The 22,294-nt window shown below is 35.5% G+C and overlaps 1 protein-coding gene across 6 annotated transcripts in view; it reads left to right on the forward strand.

Annotated features, from left to right (window-relative positions):
• Positions 1-22,294, forward strand: part of UBR3 (ubiquitin protein ligase E3 component n-recognin 3) — a 225,790-nt gene that overhangs the window by 142,209 nt on the left and 61,287 nt on the right. For 4 of the 6 annotated variants that reach the window (XM_059928068.1, XM_059928071.1, XM_059928069.1 and 1 more), the window contains 5 exons: positions 3,739-3,888; positions 9,942-10,075; positions 12,805-12,915; positions 19,174-19,386; positions 20,575-20,711. In XM_059928068.1, coding sequence (XP_059784051.1) covers positions 3,739-3,888; positions 9,942-10,075; positions 12,805-12,915; positions 19,174-19,386; positions 20,575-20,711 — 745 coding nt within the window. The remainder of the gene's footprint in view (positions 1-3,738; positions 3,889-9,941; positions 10,076-12,804; positions 12,916-19,173; positions 19,387-20,574; positions 20,712-22,294) is intronic. The other 2 variants (XM_059928070.1, XM_059928072.1) reach the window with 1 other exon arrangement.

Genomic DNA, 22,294 nt, shown 5'->3' on the forward strand with positions numbered 1-22,294 from the left:
TTAGTTTATAAATAGTAACTCACCTGGTAGGTTACTAGCAAATACTCAGTTGTAGTTAAAAATTAAAGTGTATTGTGTGTTCTTAAAACCAAGCATCAATTTATGCAATAAAGAAAATTCTCCGTGCCTACCACTGGGCTGCAGACCACACTTTGCCCTGTGATACTTGTGTATGGCAGTTGACTATTCCTCAGGGAGGGATAATGTTTTCAAACAAAAATATATTTCCCATGATTCTGAGGGCACTAAATATATCATCCCTACATCATTTTCCCATTCTTTTCTCCATGCATCCACAAAACTCCATAAACACAAAAACAAAACATGTGCCAAGAATGATCTGATAGTTGGTTAGTTGGGATTGGCCTGAGCTGGTGGGACAACTTGGCTGTGTTCCATGTGGGCTCTCTCCTTCTCCAGCAGGCTACCCCAGACTTACTCTCACGTAAGTGGTATGGTCGAGAGAGAGAGGGAAAGAGAGATATTGGGGGAGAGATTTTGAGGGAGAGCTATTAAGAGAGAATATACAAGACCACTTTAGGCCTAGTCTTGGAAAGGCATGTTATTCTGCCACATTCTCTTTGTCTAAAGCAAATCAAGGCAGCCCATGTACAAAGATTGGGGAATAAATTCTACCTCTTGGGAGAAGTTGCAGAGTTACCTTGCAAAGATCTTAGATACAGGGAGGAGTGGAGAATTGGGACCATTTTGCAGTCATTCTAACAGAATGATTGTAAGTAGAATTTGGTGAATTGAAATAACATTCAGAAGAATCACCTACTTAATTCACATAGATTCTTGTCTGTTCATGTTAAACCAAACAGATGAGGTAACTATCGCTTTATTAATTTTTTTTGCCTTATTATAATAATATTAATTACAGTAATTTAAAACAGGCACTTTTGTTTTAAAAGAGAAAGTGTCAATTTTACACCGAAACGCATTTAAAATTTTAATTGTATTGGAAGTCAAAGTAGAATTTAAGAATTGAAAGGGTTATTAGTAGCAAGAATGTTTTCATTATTAGAATGGCCTCTGGTAGCACTTACATTTATCATCTTTGACTATTACTCTATCAGTTTTGTATCTGCCTCCATTTAGTTTACCTAGAGAAAATCTTTGTAATCTCTTCATTGTGTCAATTTGTAGGACACATCCTTTTAGATTTTATTTGGTGTGGAAAATATGTGCAGATGTTGATGTGTACATGTAGTTGGCAGAATTAAGTATCTTTATTTTAATACTTATTATAGAATATACCCAGTTATGCTGTTCATTTAATTGGGCTTAAAAAAAACCTTTTTATTGAAATATAGCATATACATAGAAATGCTCATTTAGCATGAGTATAGAGCTATTACACATATAAGTGTGCATGTGTCACGAGTATAGAGCTCTTTGAGTTTTTAAAAACTGAATATCACTGTGTAACCAGCCTCCAGATTGAGAAACAGAACATTACCAGCATCCCACAATCCCTCTTCATGTTCTCTGTCACTGTCTCTTCCAAGAGTAGCCAGTGTCCTTACTCCTAATCCTATACATTAGTTTTGCCTGTTTTTGTTCTTTATGTAGCCATTTATATCTAATATGCATTCTTTTGAGCCTGACTTCTTCAGAATAGGGTGCTCTTAATTGATATTTTTTCATGTCTTTATCTATAGGTGAGAAACAGTAATTACATTTGGTCATAGGTCCTTTTAAAATCTTAACTAAAATTTTGAAATTGGGTACTGGAATGATAGAATCAATCATAAATTACCAATAATGTATTTTAATTCATTGTAGGATTAATGAGTTCTATAAAGCAGTAATTTTCCTCTTTTAAGAAGTAAACTATAATCTTTTTAGTTTCTTGAAGGAAAAAAGGGACATTAGTGTCTGTAATTATTAAAGTTAGAATTAAAATAAAAATACTGTGCGTGTAGAATATTGTAAAGCCTTACTTTTAAAAACTCTAGAAAAGGTAACTTAGCAGTTTCTTTTTTTTTTTTTTTTTTTTAAAGACTTTTTTTTTTTTTTTTAAAGGAATTCCTTTATTTTTATTATTTATTTATTTATTTATTTATTTTTGGCTGTGTTGGGTCTTCGTTTCTGTGCAAGGGCTTTCTCTAATTGCGGCAAGCAGGGGCCACTCTTCATCGCAGTGTGTGGGCCTCTCACTATCGCGGCCTCTCTTGTTGCGGAGCATAAGCTCCAGATGCACAGGCTCAGTAGTTGTGGCTCACGGGCCCAGTTGCTCCGTGGCATGTGGGATCTTCCCAGACCAGGGCTCGAACCCGTGTCCCCTGCATTAGCAGGCAGATTCTCAACCACTGCGCCACCAGGGAAGCCCTAGCAGTCTCTTTGATAACAATTTTGGTATTAGGATTTCCTTGAAGTTTTCAAGTTAATTGTACCAAGATATAAAAGAAGGAAAAATATCTTTGTGTGTGAGATAGAGTTAATGAAATTCTAGTTCTTTGGCACTTAACGTGAGACTGAATTATTTCATGTCACTTTAATCAGGTATTTCTGTATTTGAACTTGAGAGCAATCAGATACATCCCCTCTTTGAAACTTGAGATCAGTCAGACACATCCCCTCTTTTCTGTACTAAAAATTTTCCCCTAAAAAACAAAGTAATCACATGTCAAATCTTAATGTCCCCTGGTACTTCGTTTGAAATCTTCTTTTCATTTTGACCCATTAATCTTGTTTTCATAGACGTTGAGCTTTCTGGTTTTGATTCTGTTCAAATATTGTTGATTGTTTTTTCTCTGATTTTTTCATTGGCTTCTTTTTTAATTTCCATTAATTTTGAGCATTATCCAAAGTTCTGTTTTAGGTTTCTGCCCCTTTTCCTCTCAGTCTTAATAAATATCAGATATATGTTTATCTGCATGAATTCTTATTAAAACATATGCTAACTTGACATCTTTCTTTTTCGATGTCTGTCATTTTTTAACATATTTATTTAGATATGCTTCCATCTTTTAAACATGTCATAAATCATTTCTGCTTCCCTGATCTTCCTAGTCCCCTCTACTCCTACTCCTTTCTTTGCCACTATGGATGTCACTGATCTTCATGAATTTAAGAATTTTTATCTGGAAATGATTATTGACTCAATATTTTATTTCTTGCTGTTAATGACATATCACCAAAAGATTACTGTTATTTTCTATAATAGTTCTCCTTTATTAATATATATGGTCATATATAAATGTTTTCCCTACATAAATAAATATATATTGATAATTATTATCACTAAGATATAATCACTACAATTAAAAGAAAGGAGAAATAGTTTGTTCCTCTTTTATCTCCTAATAAATATTGCCATTTCTTTCCAAGAGCTGCCATGTTATTATAAATTTCCCCTCTGAGGTGCCTCAAAGAAAATTAAGACAAATGATCTCCCCCTTATTTCCTTAAATTATAGTATGAAAAAAAATTTTTTGGATACAAATATCTTTGCGTCTGTGTTTTAAGATTTAATTTTATATGTGAATGATACAACATCAAGTGTATTTAACCATATATTATTTAAAGTCTTTCATTATATCAATTCTTTGCATTTTTTGTCTTTTTCTGAGTATTTTAGCAAGATAACTTTCCCATAGTTTTATTACTATATACATTTGTTGATATTGAAGTTCAAAATTATTTTAGCTTGATTTTTTTTTGTTTTCCATAATTTCATCGAAGAGAGATTTTTCTTTTCAGGAATTAAAAGCTGCAACTTTTTCCCCTCAGATTCTCCAGAGAGTGATATTCCTATGGAGATCACCACAGCAGAACCACAAGTTTCTGAGGCAGTATATGATTGTGTTATTTGTGGACAGAGTGGCCCCTCCTCTGAAGACAGACCTACAGGATTGGTTGTACTGTTACAAGCATCCTCAGGTAAAATCAAAGTAATTTTTTAGTGGGACCATTTTAGAGATGAAGTATTTACAATAGATTAATAAATATCTCTGTTAACTAAAAGCTATATTTTTGTTTAGATAATAATTATAGATCTATAGCAAGGATCTATTTAGATCTGTTTAGCAGAGATTCTTAATCTGATTTTATCTCACTTTCCTGGACATGAGTGTTGGAAGAAGCGTTTAAGAGAATATGCTACACAATCTTTTTCTTTAAAGTGTGATGGAATATAACCAATGCTAGGTGGCCAAAAACTGAGTTCAGCTTTCTTGGCAATTTAATTGATCTAAAATCTAGAAGCATTTTAAGCTCATAAATATTGTCAGTTTAAATATTTTAATTATATAAGGCATATTCAGGTAGCTTTGCCCTTATTTCTTGAGATTAGAAGCATTCGTTCTTGAAACAGCCTGCAGATTGATATGTTTGCCAATCTATAGTTAGAACAATTAAAAAAAAATTTTGAAGGATTTGTCTGAATGCTCTCTATCCTCTGCCATATTGAAGTATTTTGAGGTAGTGATAACTATGACACTCCAGTCCTAATGGATGTAATCCTTTTTCCACAGGAGTATGTGTGGAGCAAAGAGAAATAAAAGACTTACATATTTCTCCAGAGCATTTTTTTCTAGGGTGTTTACTCTCTGAATTAGTAAAGTGGAAAGAGTTAAGATATAAGACATTCCTCTGAATTCAAATACAGGTATTGCTTGACATAATCTGGCCAAGTTTGTTGCTTTCTTTTAAATATAGAGATACTGACTTCAGAGGATTGTTGTGTTGGTTAAGTAATGTAATATAGGCAAAAGGATCTAATATGGTGCCTGGTAGATTAGTTTCTCCTCTTACTACTCTCCTTGTTTAAACATGAAATTGATCTGGGAAGCCCTCACTGAATAGGACATTGGAGTAGAGCTGTCAAGACCAGAAATGCCTACTAAAAAGGAAATGTGTGGGAGTACTGACTAATTTTGCAGCTACTTATCTTTTCTACTATTGTAAGGAAATCAGTTTATTAGATTATTGCCACTTGACTTTCTGTAACTTCTTCACCAAGTACTGTATAATCACCAACTTAATGTATTGTTTATTCATTCATTCATTCATTTCACATACATTTATTGAGCACCACTGTTACAATAAACAAAACAAAACAATATCCCTGCCCTAATGAAGCTTATGTTATTGTTTTAGACTGTTACTTGTTCATTATTTTATATTTTTAAAGTTGCTTTGACTTGTTACTTCATTTAATCCCCTTTTAACAATTTTGTACACTATCTAAATTTATTGATATTAGATAATTCCACTATACCACAGCTCTTTTATCATTTCAAGATAGGAGAAAAAGAATAAGAAACTACCATTAAAAGCATTAAACCTCAAGGGTGATTTTAACTGGGAATTATAGCTGGGGAAATCTCTGGCTGTTTCTTTCCTTTCCTTCTGAGTCTCACCCACCCACTGACATCCTCTCACCTTTTACCCCTCTTTACTTTTTCCTTACTTTTGAATTCTTTATTTATTTTGATTTGTCTCTTCTCTTTTTCTTTTATCTTTTTACATTTGAATATGGAAACTTTTAACCATGTACTGATGTAAAGAGACTAGTAAAATGAACCTCCATGTCCCCATCAGTCTCTAACAGTGATCAACTTGTGGCTAATTTTAGCTTATTTATTCCCTCCCCCTAGAATTATTTTGAAGCAGATTCCAGATATCACTTTATTTCATCTATAAATATTTCACTGTTTCTGTTAAATAGAAAGGATTTTTTTTTAAAAAACATAACCATAGTCACTCCTAAGTAACTTAGTTCCTCAATATCATCAAATATATAGTCAGTGTTCAAAATTCCCTAATTGCTTCTTATTTATTTTGTTTAATTAATTAATTTATAGTTGTAGGGGCCCCTTGTAGTCTTTTAATTAATAGGTTCCCTTTTCATCTTTCCTGTGCCTGTCTCCCTGCCCCCAAATGTATTTTACCATTTGAAGAAATTGGTTCATTGAACATTTTTTTAATCAATATTTTTTAATTGCAGTATAGTTGATTTACAGTGTTGTGTTAATTTCTGCTGTACAGCAAAATGATTCATTTACACATATATATATACATTCTTTTTTAAAAGAATATTCTTCTCCATTATAGTTTATCATAGGGTATTGAACATAGTTCCCTGTGCTCTACAGCAGGACCTTGTCATTTATCCATTCTGTATATAAAAGCTTACATCTGCTCACCCCAACCTCCCACTCCATCCCTCTCCCAACCCCCTCCCCCTTGGCGGCCACCAGTCTGATCTCTATGTCTGTGATTCTGTTTCTCTTTCATAGATAGATTCGTTTGTGTCATATTTTAGATTCCACAGATAAGTGATGTCATATGGTATTTGCCTTTCTCTTTCTGACTGACTTCACTTAGTTTGATAATCTCTAGTTGCATCCATGTTGCTGCAAATGACATTTTGTTCTTTTTTATGGCTGAGTAGTATTCCATTGTACATATGTAGCACATCTTCTTTATCCATTCATCGGTCTATGGACATTTAGTTTATATCCATGTCTTGGCTGTTGTGTATAGTGCCGCTGTGAACATAGGGTTGCATGTATCTTTTTGAATTATAGTTTTGTCTGGATATATGCCTAGGAGTGGAATTGCTGGATTATACGGTAATTCTATTTTTAGTTTTTTGAGGACCTCCATACTGTTTTCCTTAGAGGTTGCACCAATTTACATTCCCACCAACAGTGTAGGAGGGTTCCCTTTTCTCCACACCCTCTCCAGCATTTGTTATTTGTAGACTTTTTAATGATGGCCATTCTAATTGGTTTGAGATGGTACTTTATTGTAGTTTTGATTTGCATTTCTCTTAATAATTGACGATGTTGAGCATCTTTTCATGTGCCTATTGGCCATCTGTATGTCTTCTTTGGAGAAATGTCTCCTTAGGTCTTCTGCCCATTTTTTGATTGAGTTGTTTGTGTTTTTGTTGTTGAGTTGTACAAGATGTTTGTATATTTTGGAAATTAAGCCCTTGTTGGTTGCATCGTTTGCAAATATTTTCTCCCATTCTGTAGGTTGTCTTTTGATTTTGTTTATGGTTTCCTTTGCTGTGCAAAAGCTTGTAAGTTTGATTAGGTCCCATTTGTTTATTTTTGTTTTATTTCTGTTGCCTTGGAAGACTGACCTAAGAAAACGTTGGTATAATTTATGTCAGAGAATGTTTTGCCTATGATATCTTCTAGGAGTTTTATGGTGTCATGTCTTATGTTTAAGTCTTTAAGCGATTTTGAGTTTATTTTTGCATATGGTGAGAGGGTGTGTTCTAACCTAACTTCATTGATTTACATGTGGCTGTCCCCAACTTTCCCAACACCACTTGCTGAAGAGACTGTCCTTTTCCCATTGTATATTTTTGCCTCCTTTGTTGAAGATTAATTGATTAGGTGTGTGGGCTTATTTCTGGGCTCTCTATTCTGTTACATTGATGCATATGTGTGTTTTTGTGCCAATACCACACCTAGATAAATGAAATAGCGAACAGAAAAGCAATAGAAAGAATCAGCAAAACCAAAATCTTGAAAATTTCATCAAAATTGATAATTTTTTTAGCTAGACTGACCAAGAAAAAAAGAACACACAAATAACTAAAATCAGAAATGAAAGTGGAGACATTACTATAGACTTTACAGAAATAAGAAAGACATATGAGTAATTTTATGTCAACAAATTTGATGTCCTAGATGAAATGGATAAGTTCCTAGAAATACACAAACCACCAAAACTGACTCAAGAAGAATAGGAAATTTGAACAGACATTAAACCAGTAAAGAGATTGAATCAGTAATCAGAAACTTCTCAACAAATAAGAGCCCGGGACCAGGTAGCTTCAGTGGTGAGTCTTCCAAACATTTAAAGAATTAATGCCATTCCTCCTTAGATTTGTCCAAAAAAAAAAAAAATTAAAAAAGAGGCAGAGGACGGACTTCCCTGGTGGCGCAGTGGTTAAGAAACTGCCTGCCAATGCAGGGGACATGGGTTCAATCCCTGGTCCGGGAAGATCCCGCATGCCGTAGAGCAACTAAGCCCGTGCGCCATAACTACTGAGCCTGCGCTCTAGAGCCCAAGAGCCACAACTACTGAGCCTGCGTGCCACAACTACTGAAGCTCGCGCACCTAGAGCCCATGCTCTGCAACAAGAGAAGGCACCACAATGAGAAGCCCACGCACCGCAACGAAGAGTAGCCCCCGCTCGCTGCAACTAGAGAAAGCCCATGCGCAGCAACAAAGACCCAACGCAGCCAAAAATAAATGAATAAAATAAATAAATTAAAAAAAAAACCCAACTAACTACTCTATATTAAAAAAAAAAAGAGAGGCGGGGAACACTGTGTAACTCATTCTCTGAGGCCAGCATTACCTTGATACCAAAGCTAGATAAGGACATCACAAGAAAAGAAAATGATAGACTGGTATCCCTTATGAATATAGATGTAAGAGTCCTTAACAAAATCCTAGCAAACCAAATTCAGCAGTGTATTAAGAGGATTATACATCATGGCTAATTATATTTTAGTTGCTAGCATCTACCTGCTTCTGTCTATTCTTTCTGTTGCTGCTGCCATAAATCTCCCCAAAACTTGGGGCCCACGGTGCTGTGCCTGATATTCCCTTCTCTAAGAATTGCTCTTCCCGTGCTTATTGAATCTTAGAGTAATGTGTGGCACTGTATGCTTATATCCCCACTTCCTTTTTTTGCGTTATGATGTTTTATAATTATAAAAATACCTCTTTCCCAACTTTTCATTTTGAAGAGTTTTATATCTACAGGAAAGTTGAATACCCTTCACCTATACTCACTGATTGTTAATATGTTGTCATATTTATGTTTTCTTTCCCATACCTATCTATACATACACACACACAGACACACACATGGCAGACATCATGACATTTTATCCCTAAATACTTTAGGATGTATCACCTAAGAACAAAGATATTCTTTTATATAACATCAGTACCATTATCATACCCAAGAAATTTAATATTAATAAAATCAAATAGTCTATGTTCAAATTCTCCCAATTGTCCCAATAATATTTTTTATAGCAGTTATATTTTTTTCTTGATCCAAGAGCCAAGCAAAGATCATATGTTGCATTTAGTTGTCATTTCCTGTTAGTCTCTAATCCAGAACAGTTTCTCCAGGCCCTTTTAAAAATTTTGAAGAGTTCGGGTCAGTTCTGTAGACTGTGTCATTTTCTGGATTTATGATTGTTTCCCTATGATTAGATTCAAGTTAAACATTTTTGGCAAGGGCACTATTATGATGATGTTCCTTCCCGTTGCATCACATTAGGAGGCTCATAGTGACAGTTTGTTCCATTATTGGTGATGCTAACCAAGTTTAATCACTTGGTCGGTGTTCTGTAGGATGATACATTGAGAGCCTAACATCATACTCTTTTACTTGATGTTCCCTGCCCGAATCAATGAAATGTGTTATCTGTTACTGTCATCATTCTTTTTGATTCTCAAATTTTCTCAAATTTGGCTAGTCAGAACTCCTTTAGGTCCTCATGACCTGCCCCCTCAGTGTTTGAATACCTCCTTACTCTTTATTACACACAATTCCAGGCTCACCTTGCACTTCTCCCCAACCCTGGACTTAGCTTTTCCTCCAGTGATACCTGTTTCCTTTTGGTGAAAAATAGTATGTTTAGAAATGAAGTTTATTTGTACTGGTGAGTCATAACTTCTAGGCTTTTTCTCTGGATAGATTTTGGAAACCATCCAGAGTTCATACTCATATTTTGGTATTATTTTAGAAAATAAGTATTGCCATATGTAAAGCTTTATTTATTCTGTAGAAGAAAACTAGAATATCACTTTTTTTTTAGGTCTTTAAAAATATTGTAATGGTGAAAAACTGAGTGAAGCTTACGGTAAATAACTCTGCTTTTCTTGGTTTTATAAAGTCTACATGTAGGTTTTTTAATGAGCTCTTATCTCTGTTGTTAATGTAGTTTTGGGGCAGTGCCGTGACAACGTTGAGCCAAAAAAGTTGCCTATCACTGAAGAGGAGCAGATTTACCCTTGGGATACATGTGCAGCAGTTCATGACGTGAGGCTCTCATTATTACAGCGTTATTTTAAGGATGTAAGTAACCTTTTTTATTAAATGGTATTTTTGTCTGAAAAACTGATGGTTATTTCTCTCCAGAGTTTTATATTTTTTCTTCAACTTATTCAGTCAAAATATAACCCAGACCTAAGAGCATAATAATTTTGAAGGGGAGATCTAATAAAGGAGAGAAAAAGTAGGGTATCTCTTTCTTGCAGTCAGAATAGCTATTCATTTCTAGAAAAAAAATCTTTTTTGTAAAAAAGTTCTGAACTGGACTGAATCTCTGTTTTGCTTTTGTGAGTGATTGTGAGATTTTATTTCTACATTAATATTTTTGTGTACTTTCATAATGGTTATTTTATTTATAAATGGTGTGCTCCCTGGACTGTATACCTCTGGAGATCTAGGGCCATTTCTTCTATTGGTTATCATCCCCTCAGGGACTAGCACATGCTTGTGTCTTGTGGATGCTTACTGTATTTCAGTTTTGTAGCCAGACAGACCATACAGAGCAGAAGAGCTATCAGTGGACACTGATACTGATTATAGAATTAAACTGCATGAATTCTGCTCTCTTCATACCAAATGCATGCATTTTATAGAGTTGATGTGTAGAATTTCAGTCATGTAACATGGTATGTTTACTAGTGAAATTGGAAGTGTTATTGAGAGATATGACACAGTAGGGAGGGAACCTGAGCTTTGGAGTCAGATAGACTTAGGGTTGAACTTGGGCTCTACCACTTTTAACTGAGTGATCTTGGTCAGCTTTTCACTCCCTTTTTATAAAAAGGGATAAGACCACTTACTGTATGAAGTTTTAATAAATATTGAAGTTGTGAAGATTCAGTGTGAAACACAGCACAGTGGTGAGCACATTGTTGAATATAGGTCTTCCTAAAATATAGGTCTCATATTAGTAAGTGATTTCCTGCTTTTTTGGCTCTAGCAGATTAAAATAAGGCATCTAACAGTTACATAGACAAATGACCTGCTATTTGCAGTTTTAAAAGCTAACTGCTTTTATTAAAAAGAAAGATTAATTACATTTTTATAATACATTGCCAAAGAGAGCAGCTTGTTTATTAGCTGCCTACCAACTGTTCTAAAATGATCTAATACCCAAATCTGCTTCTACTTCAGATGGCTCCAAAACATAAAACAGAGATGAGCCAGTCTCTTGTTGTTTTTCTGATGTGTAACAGTAGAAGCTAGCTCACCTGCTGTGAGTGTTTGATTTGTGCTGTTGCACGTCTTTGAATTGTCTGGGAAGGCATTTTACACTGTGTATTATTTTTAACTTTCAGATACTCATGAAGAGTCTTGATTTAATATTAGAACTCTGTTTACTATTGTTTAAAGATGATTTGGTCATCTTACATTATAATGTATAAACTTTTTTCCAACATAAAAATAAAATTTAATTGTTTACTCAGTTTTGATGGCTCTCAAATCTTTCATCATATGCTGTCATGTTAGACCTCGTGCGTAATATTGCGCTGGCTTGGCCATCTATTTGCTACAGACTCTAGAGGGTGAACTTAAGTTCAGGCTGAAATGCTGTTTGACAGAGGCCAAATGAAATTCAAAGAAAATTACTTTAGGAGGAAAAATCTAATAAGCCTGTTTATAGGTTGAAGGGAAGGAATTAGCAGAGAAGAATTTGAAAGAGAAAGAGAAGATGAAAGCAATTAACTTTTAAAACAAATTTCAAAAGGGTATGTAGTTTGCTTATATAATCTGGGTCCCTTTTTTATTGTTTATTATATTAAACCCTTGTAAATGTTTAGTCACTTTTTGGGGTTATTCTCATGACCACATTTGTACTTTAGAAAGATGTGTGCAGGATGCATCATGGAGACAAGAAACTTTATTTAAGAACCCTGTCCCCACAGCAAATGACACAGGCTTGCGAGGACAGGCCAAAATCATGAATTATTTAGGAGATGGATTTCATATGGTTTGGGAACCGATTCTGTGGTGTGAAGGAAAGGGGGTGATGTAGAATAACTTGTAGCTTTCTGATTTGGTGACTAAACAGATGTGGAGTTTTTAAACCAATAGGAAGTGAAAGATTCATAGAGAAAATGAAAGTTTTTGACACATTGGTTTTACGTTATCTGAGGGACCTCAAATTGGAGATTTCTGGTTGGCAGCTGAACATTTTTATCTGGCACTCAGGCAAGAGACCCAGGCTTGGAGGGTAGTTGAATTTACTGATTAAGTCACTCAGGGAGAATAGTTTTAATAAGAGAATAGCACTAAGAATAGAACCTTGAGGAATTTAAACATTTGAAGGGGCAGACGAAGAAAGAAAAGTCTTAAAAGGAGGCCTAAACCAAATGGTTAAAGAGATTGGAAAAAAAACCAAAAGAGAGTAGCATTATGGAAGCTAGAGGGAAGTAGGTGCTTTAAGAAGGCAGTTGTTAAGGTTAGATATCACAGAGAAATCAAGTACCATGTCGAACAGGTAAAATAATCAGTAGCAGTATAGTTTATTATATCTTATGGGGTAGAGAAAGGCTAGTTAATAATTATTCTCTTTCATTATGAGTATAGTTATTTGGAAGCTAAAACTCTGTTCCAAGTTTAAAGATATTGCCTCAGGGCTGTCAAGTCAGGTGTTTCTTTACATCATAGAAATACAAAGCTCACATTAGTATAACAATATGAAATCTTTGAGAGGTTTATGTGGATTTGTTTAGATATGTTTCTACTTCTTTAAAATTAATTGTATTTTGTCCTTTTCTTTTTTTTTTAAGAGTTCTTGTCTCTTGGCAGTATCAATTGGCTGGGAAGGAGGTGTTTATGTACAAACCTGTGGCCACACATTACATATAGACTGTCATAAATCTTATATGGAATCATTACGGGTAAGTCAGTTGAAACATTTTAAAGGTGTATGTGTCTTTCCAGGTATTAAATATTTTTACAGTATATACATCCTAATTCATCTTGGGTGATTATGGTTGCCATTTGGACTGTTCAGCCTCACATTTCCTTGACCTCTTCAATTTTAAGGATTTCATTTTTTTACTTCACATTAGCAACTTACTTCCACAGCTATAATTTTAGACTTTGCTATTCCAGCTCAAAAATAGTAAGCTTTAACATCCTACCATATCATTATGTGATTATTCTTCAAAGTCTCTTATTTTTACTCTTATTAGTGTGTTTTACTTCTGACCTCAAGATCTCTAGTCCTTTAGCCCCTTGCATTTTCCTAGTACACTAGCTCTTTCCTTGCCTCACTTTCTTGTACTATGCCCATTCGCTCTTAATACCAGTCATTTAATCCACCTCCTTTGATTTTATACCCAGTCAGCTAGCACTGTTAGGAAAATCATAAAACTAGGTGAACTGGTACCTCCACAAATCCGTGGTTTCTTAGAATAGTGGCTTAGATTGGGGTCGTGGACTGTAGATATTGCTTATCAATTCATTTACCTGTCTTTGATCAGTTTCCTCTCCTAGTCTCCTTAGCAGCTATTCCAGACCTTTGCCTCCTCTATCCCAGACTCTTTGCCTAAATCCCAAGATGCCTTTCCTCTCATCAGATCTGTCTCTTCCTATGGCACCAAGACAACAGTGGCTGTCTGTCACATACTACCTTAGCTTCCTACCTTGCGTTTCTGTTCCCCGATAAGTGACTGCATCCCAGCCAATCCTTTCTTTTTCACTTTTTAAAAAAATTAGTTAATTAATTTATTTTTTGGCTGCGTTGGGTCTTCATTGCTGTGTGCAGGCTTTCTCTAGTTGCGGCGAGCAGGGGCTACTCTTCATTGCAGTGCGCGGGCTTCTCGTTGCGGTGACTTCTCTTGTTGCGGAGCACGGGCTCTAGGGTGCACAGGCTTCAGTAGTTGTGGCACGTGGGCTCTAGAACACAGGCTCAGTAGTTGTGGTGCACGGGCTTAGTTGCTCCACGGCCTGTGGGATCTTCCCGGACCAGGGCTCCAACCTGTGTCCCCTGCATTGGCAGGCGGATTCTTAACAACTGCGCCACCAGGGAAGTCCCCTCTTTTTTACTTTTGAGGGTAGTATTCCTTTTTCTGTTCAAGAATAATTTTCTGTTTATGCTCTAGTTTTCCTTTCTCCCCATCACCTCAGGGGCCTTGGTCTATCAATAAGTAACCTCTTTTTCTTCTGTGTCTTCAGTTTTTCTGCCCATTCTGTCTCTTCATTTCAGTTCATAAAGATGCTCAAGCCTCTGGCATTCAAAATTCCTTCCCTTGACCTTGCATTCCCATGTAGCTGCAGTCTTTCTTTTTCTCTCAGCTCAACTTCTTAAAAGCATGGCCTACCCTATTCCCAGATTCCTAACTCAGAAGCAGAAGAGTTCTCTTTTTCCCTTCCTACTCCTTACCTCTCACATTAAGTCACATAACAAATTCTATTGATTCCATTTCCTAAATCTCACTTGACTACATTCTGCCTACATTATTCCCACTTCTTTTTTGCGTATGCCTTCATCTTTCATCTTGACTATTGCAATTGCTTTCTTATCAGTTTCCTTATTCCAAGTCTAATTTATTCATTACATCGATCTTTCTAAAATGTAAATCTGGTGACAAGTTGTTGGCTTAAAAATTCTTTACTGATTTCTTCCTGTTGGGATAAAGTTCACTCTTCTTTGAATGGCATTCAAGGCACTCCATGATCTGGGCTTGCATGTTACTTTAGCTTTGTCTTCCATCAATTCAGCATTAATAAACTAATTAATAGTTACTTAAGCACATTATGCATTTTTCATACTTCTGTATTGAGTCAATCTTTCAACAAATATTTATTCAGTGCCTACAGTGTTCCAGGCACTGTGATAGACATTGGGGATACATCAGTGAATAAGACAGTTTCTTCCCTCGAGGAATTTACTATGCATTGTGTGAGACAGAAATAAACAAATTGTTGTGGTATAGGTGCTAAGAGTTATGAGGTATGCACAGGGTCTTATTGGGACATCTGCAAGTTCCAGAATTTGATGAAGTAAGGTGCTTGAGTGATAAGAGAGAAGACTGGAGAAGTAATTAGGGGTTATATTGTAAGGGTCTTGTGGTCCATGTAAGGAATTTGTACTTTAGACAGATTCCTTACAGAGAGCCATTAAAACCATTTAAGACTCTTAAGCAGAGAGATGACATTCAGAAAGGTTATTGTGGTGGTTGTGTAGATTTTAGGGTGTGAGATTGCAGGAGAATAAGAAAGAATATGGTGATAGCGTATATTATTTAGGAGGTAAGAGATGATGGTGGCTTGGGCTTAGTCATGGCAGTGAAGATGGAGAAGAGGTTAGAGAGTTGAAATTTTTTTTTTTTAACATCTTTATTGGAGTATAATTGCTTTACAATTGTGTGTTAGTTTCTGCTTTATAACAAAGTGAGTCAGCTATACATACACATATATCCCCATATCTCTTCCCTCTTGCATTTCCCTCCCTCCCACCCTCCCTATCCCACCCCTCTAGGTGGTCACAAAGCACCGAGCTGATCTCCCTGTGCTATGCGGCTGCTTCCCACTAGTTATCGATTTTACATTTGGTAGTGTATGTCCATGTCACTCTCTCACTTTGTCCCAGCTTACCCTTCCCCCTCCCCACGTCCTCAAGTCCATTCTCTAGTAAGTCTACGTCTTTATTCCCATCCTGCCCCTAGGTTCTTCATAACCTTTTTTTTTTTTTTTTTAGATTCCATATATATGTGTTCGCATACGGTATTTGTTTTTCTCTTTCTGACTTACTTCATTCTGTATGACAGACTCTAGGTCCATCCACCTCACTACAAATAACTCAATTTTGTTTCTCTTTATGGCTGAGTAATATTCCATTGTGTACATGTGCCACATCTTCTTCATTCATCTGTCGATGGACACTTAGGTTGCTTGAAATATATTTAGAGAAGGATTTTCTAGACTTGGTGAGAGATTGCATGTGGAGCATAAGAGGGAGGAAAGAATTAAGGTAAGAGGTGATGGTGATCACTGAAAGATTTTGATTGGGAATAAGTATCTCACATTAGGTAGATCATACTGGCAGTGATATGGTTGGGAGACTAGTTAGGAGATATTAGCAAAGGGAGTAGAAGGAAGAAAGTGGGTGGAAGGACTGATGGGATTTATTAATCAGATATTTGGGGTGGGAGAAGGCAGGAAGCTGAAGGAGCTGCTGTTGCAGGCGAATGGGGCAGGCACGAGAGGATGGTCAATGTCCCAGGTCTCGGGCATGTCCCTGGGGCAGACCGCCAAGTGAGGGTCCTTGGCTTTGTTCAGGAAAGAATTCAAGAGCGAGCCATAATAAAGTGAAAGGGATTTATTCAGGGAAGTACACATTCCATAGGCAGAATGCAGTCCTTCTCAGAGGGTGAGAGCACCCTGGGGTATAGGGGTGGTTAGTTTTTATGGACTGGGAATTTCATAGGCTCTAGCAAGTGGGAGGATTATTCCAACTATTTTGGGGCAGGGGTGGGGATTTCCAGGAATTGGGCCATCACCCACTTTTTGGCCTTTTATGGTTAGCCTTGGAATTGTCATGGCACTGGTGGGTGTGTCATTTAGCATATGCTAATATATTACAGTGAGCATATAATGAGGCTCAAGGTCTACTGGAAGTCGAATCTTACACCATCTTGGACCTAGTTGGTTCTAACCAGTTTGTCGTATCCTCAACAGCTGTGTCTTTCTTTTAAAGGTTGTGCCCTGCCCCCTTTCCTCCTGTCTCACTGCCATGACCCTCTTCTTTCTGAAGTAGGAGGTGTAGCTTTATGTTCCTAGAGTAGAGGGGGCAAAGCTGGGGTAGGTAAAGGGACTTGACAAGTGAGGAGACAGTTTAGAAAAACCACTTTGGAATTGGGTGAAAGAATGCTTCATAGGATGTTGGAGAAAGATTGCCAGGAAGTATTCAGGGCTAAGTTGAGGTGGGAAGCAGTTTGTAGCAAGAGGCTACTTCAGTTTTCTCTAACAGCACTCAGTTTGAATGCAGAATTGGAAGTCATACACTGGATTAATTTTGTATGAAGATTTTGTTTAGGTGTGTATCATAGAAGGACATATGGAGGGAGAACGAGAAGTGTTGAGAGTTTTTAAAATGATATATCATGGTGTATGGTAGGATAGGAAAGACCGTATAAACTGAGGAGAAAAGGCAGGGACTAAAAGAGATAGGAGTTGACAGAATATAAGATGTTTGAATTTAATATTTTCAGATATGGACAATTTTTGGCCATTACAAGATAAGGGTGTGGTCATGGTAACAGGCGCTAGGGTAGAGTGGAGGTCAAAGCCATTGGAGTTGATGAGGTCAAGGAGCTAAGGGACTAAGATATAAGATTGGTTGTCTACATACATTGAAATTGTGTATGAGGATGGCAGGACTTGGAGTGATGAGGAAAACTGATCTAGGTACCAAAGTCTTCAGATATTAAGGACAATGGATGACAGTAAAAAGGAAGGAAAAAGGGTGATCTCACTAAATGGCATGAGCCACACTGGGAATGCAAGAGTAATGATCTTGAGCCAGCACTGGAGATGAGAAAGATACTGAGGTTTGAGAGATGTGGAAAAATGAGCAGTGCCTAGTTGAGAGGGCTTCTGGTGATGCTTCAGGAAAGAACCTAGTTTCAGTCAAGGCTAGGATGAGGACCTAGCATTCTTTAAAATTATGGCTACAGGGAAGCTTATCATAGAATGTCCTTCAACGATCAGGACCCTTGCCCCAACCTTTTAGTAAACTCCTCTTATATATCTTTAAAAGTTATTTCACAAGTCTTCTTTGGAAAGCCTTCTCTGTTGCATTTATCACACTATTGTTATAATTTGTTTCTATTTGCTTTTAAATTGTCAGTACCTTAAATGAAGATGTCTCTTAACTCTTTTTGCTGTCACATGGTGCAGTATTTGACACATGATAGGAGCTTAGCATTTGTTTATAGAATTGGATTTAAGAAGACATGGTGTTAGATTTTTAAGGAATTGAAAAAATAAGTGTCACAGAGTAAAAAAAAAAAAATAGAATTCAGTTCTTTTGGCCAAAGTACTTGAAATCCAAGATACAGTGAAATGAACACTAAATTGAAGAGTTGGGAAACCTAAGTTCATTCTGACATTGTCATTAACTACCTTTGTAACCATGGGCAAATAAATTCATTTTTTCTTCTTTGTATCCTTTTTTCTAATTATTTTTGTCTTATTAGTAATGATGGTCATATTGTAGCATTCATACATATATTAGTACATTAAAAACATATTTTGAGATAAAGCATTAGGTTAGTGGCAGAATAAGAGAGACTGCTGGAAAAAAAGAGTAAGATAGTGGTTAGGACTACACAATAGAAGTAGCCTGAAAGAGCAAAATACACGTGGGTGGTGTCAGGCAAAAGAAAGGAACAAATATAGCAGCCTGGATTCCTGCCTTAAATCCTGGTTAGTTAGCATGAATTGCAACCTCTCATGAGCAAGAGTTTCCTCCTAAGCATATGTGCTTTATGTGTCTCTGTTTCAAAAATTCTCATTTTTCTTCCTTCTCCTATCAGGAACATCTGAAGGAGAGGATGTTAAATTAATTCCCCTCCTTATCACCCTTATGTTCTGAGTATTCTAACTGACTCTTTCCCCTATCCATTAAACCTAAACAAACCCACTGCATCAAGTCCAATCAGTTGTGTTCGGCCATTAGACACCTTGGAAGACACACTACATTTTTTTAGGCTTAAATACTCTCAAAAGCTGTCTGTCCTACATCAAATAACATGAGCACTGGGAGAATCTTTCCAGTAGTCACTTACAGGTGAAGAAAACAGGGGCATGGGGTAAGAGGAAGGTGATTCACTTTAATGTGGCCTGCTTTTTGAGTTATTCTCTATCTTAAATCCACATTTCAGATTGATTGCATCATTATTTAAATGTTTCATACTGAGAGAAGAATAGGATACTTAAGCAGTTCATTGGTGATGGCAAGTGTTGCATGATTGCCATGATGTAAGAAGTGATTTGATAATCTTCAGTTAAATGATTTTATGCTTTTATGACATGTATTAGAGGTCTTTTTTGTATGGTTCATTTATTTACTATAAAATGTAGTGGTGTTAATTTTGTTTTCTGTAAACGTGTGCATCATATAGCTGTATGTTTGTTTCATCTTTTAGAATGACCAGGTTCTTCAGGGCTTCTCAGTGGACAAAGGAGAATTCACATGTCCTCTCTGTAGGCAGTTTGCTAACAGTGTTCTTCCTTGTTATCCTGGAAGCAATGTCGAAAACAACCTTTGGCAACGTCCTAGTAACAAAAGCATACAAGATCTCATAAAGGAAGTGGAGGAGCTGCAGGGACGTCCGGGAGCTTTCCCAGTAAGCATCAGTGTAAGGCAGAAATATCCTGGTTAACTCAGCTCTGCTTTTCAGCTTTAATTTTTGTTCTATTTCTAAATTACTCTGGACCTTATATATTTAGTAGAAATTGCTTTTAGAGGTTTTACTCTTCTGTTGGTGGTTATTAAAAACAAAAATGAGAGTAATAGAACAAATTATTACTAAAGGCTATGCTTTTCCTTAGTCTACATTGTTATAGTTTTAATATACATCTTCCAGATCATGAAATATCCTATAAGCTTAGATATGGTTATGTTGAAATATTTAAAAACAAAGTCCAGCATTATATAGATGTATCTTGAAATGTAAAGCACAATCTAATCATTTAAAAATATGCCCATTAAGTATATTAAAATTTAGATGATGTATTTACACACACACATGCAAACTTTCTGTGTGTGTAATTATAGACTTACACATACATTTGTGTGTATGTGTGTGTGTATTAGAGAGAGAAAATATTGTATATATGATCGAAACATAAGTCAGTCTATTTTACTGTGAGATTTGGTCTAAGTGAACCCATCTTTTATCTCATCCAGTAGGATTTATTTGATTTAAATTCTTAAATATTTCACCTTCATTATAGATTTATGTTATGGTCCCTGAGAGGAGTGACAGCTATGCCCAGTATATGCAGTAAATTTATGAAAACTATGAATATCTGACTTTTTTAACAGAAATTCATAGTTTAAAGCTAATCAGAAAGATTCATCTCCTTTCCTCAATTGAAGACTAATTTTTGAGTCTATGTGTTTTTTTTTTTCTTGTCTAAATCCAGATTTTTATGTGATTAAAATATGCTTAAAGTAAGGGACATCAATATTAAACTTGAAAAAATGAGCTTAAATGAAATATTTTTTTAAAGCATGGAAACTGTTCTAAGATATTTTAATGACATACACTCATTTGTTTAGAGTATAGTTTGTGTGGTTAATTCATGGTTGGATCACAATATAAAATTAGAATAAAAGGTCCCTAAAATAAGAGAAAATACCTCTTGATCTGTTTTATCTTTGTGCACTTAATATATTTATGGTGCATAGCTAATGTACATCTGTTTTGACTTTTAAACCTTAATTTCCTAGTGTGCTCATACAATACACAATGTAGTGTTAGACTATTATTAGAGAAAATGAATATACATAAACTTTATATGTATGTTTGTGTTTTTTACAGTCAGAAACCAACTTAAGTAAAGAAATGGAATCTGTAATGAAAGATATCAAAAATACCACTCAGAAGAAATATAGAGACTATAGCAAGACTCCAGGCTCACCAGATAATGATTTTCTCTTTATGTATTCTGTTGCTAGGTAGGTATACATAGTATATACTTTTATATTTACTTAATGTTAATAGTTTATTTTATTTTATTTCTCATTCATATTTATTTGAAAAAAGGTTGCATATTTTTAATGTTGGTTGAAATTATGGCTAGTTTTAGAACCTGCTAGAGGGTCTGTAAAAGTAGAGTTTTCCTTCATTTTTCTGAGGAGTTTTTATTTTAATGGAATATTAGTTTAAGTATTATTAAGCATTATAGGATATATGAGGAAAAGTATATTATTAACATTTGGGACAGATGTCTACCTCAAAGCATGTGAGTATTATATATGAAGGGTGTTGTTAAGAAATCACTGTTTAAGCCCTGTCAAAAAAGTGATAATACTAAGAACTAAAACATTGTAATATGTTAAATACTTCTAATTTATAAAAAAATAAGAACAGTAAGAAGAACTAACTTTGTTTGTTTTAAGCTCATGCAAGATCTAGTAATGTCCTAGAAGACTATAGGTGGTTTAGAAAATCAGATAAAGGAGAGGAAACAAGAGATCAGGCATGTTCTAAACTTCTGTGAGTAGCTACCAGCATCTCAAGAAAACAGAGGTAAATGCTTCTCATCTTTCAGATTAGGTAGAAATAGTCTAATCTACTGAGTAGGTGTTCAATACCTAAGAAATAATTCCGAATAGGAATTTTAGAAAACTTAATTGAATGAAAATGGAGAACCGTAAAAAAAAAATATAGGAGAGAAGCAGGCACAATTGTAAACACATTCTGCCAGATCTGATATTGTAGACCCTTGGATATCTCTAGAAGCATACTTCGTATTTTGTTCAAGTAGTATTGTAATAGGTAAGATTTAGAGAAATAACGTGACTTGAAGTCATGCAACAAATTAGTGGTAGAGTAGGACTAGAACTCAGATTTCTTGAGCTGAGGTATAGTGTTCTTTCAATTACTGTTCTCCTTTTTCCTCTCCTTAGTTCAGCTTTTATAAGTCATATATACATGAAGTTCATCATGACCATTCTCTCTGCCCCATTCCTGGAACAGAGGGTAACAAAAGAGTGAATGAACTATGTACTCTTTTGAACCCAGGAAAAATGGAACCAGACTTAAGAAAATTGCAGCAAGCAAGTTAGACCTCAGGATAAGGAAACATTAGTTTTTGGTCTAAGAATGCAAATGCTGGACATGAATTGATGTAAAAGGATCTAATGGATTGGGAAGTAACTAGTCTGTGTATTCCTAGTCTATTGTTATTTATCTAGAATGCTTTGGGGGAAGATATAACAGTTAATTTAACATTTTGTCTCTGAAGAGTTACCAATTACATACTTGCAATAAAATATACTTTATGTGAAAACTAAATTGAATATAATTTAATTTTGCCAGGTTTCAAGGTTTTATAAAGTTCTGTACAATATTATGGTAATAATGTTGTAGAAAAGTGACATGGATGTAGACCAACTCAATGCATGTATATACACACACATATTTATGTCACTTGTGTATTTATGCCTTTGATTTTATTAGTATTGACCTTGTAAGAAAATCCTGGTTGAATGGGAATGATCTGTACATGGAATTTTGCTGTAGTATGATAAATCAA

The sequence above is a fragment of the Balaenoptera ricei genome, chromosome 7, assembly GCF_028023285.1.
Source record: "Balaenoptera ricei isolate mBalRic1 chromosome 7, mBalRic1.hap2, whole genome shotgun sequence".
Lineage (NCBI taxonomy): Eukaryota > Metazoa > Chordata > Mammalia > Artiodactyla > Balaenopteridae > Balaenoptera > Balaenoptera ricei.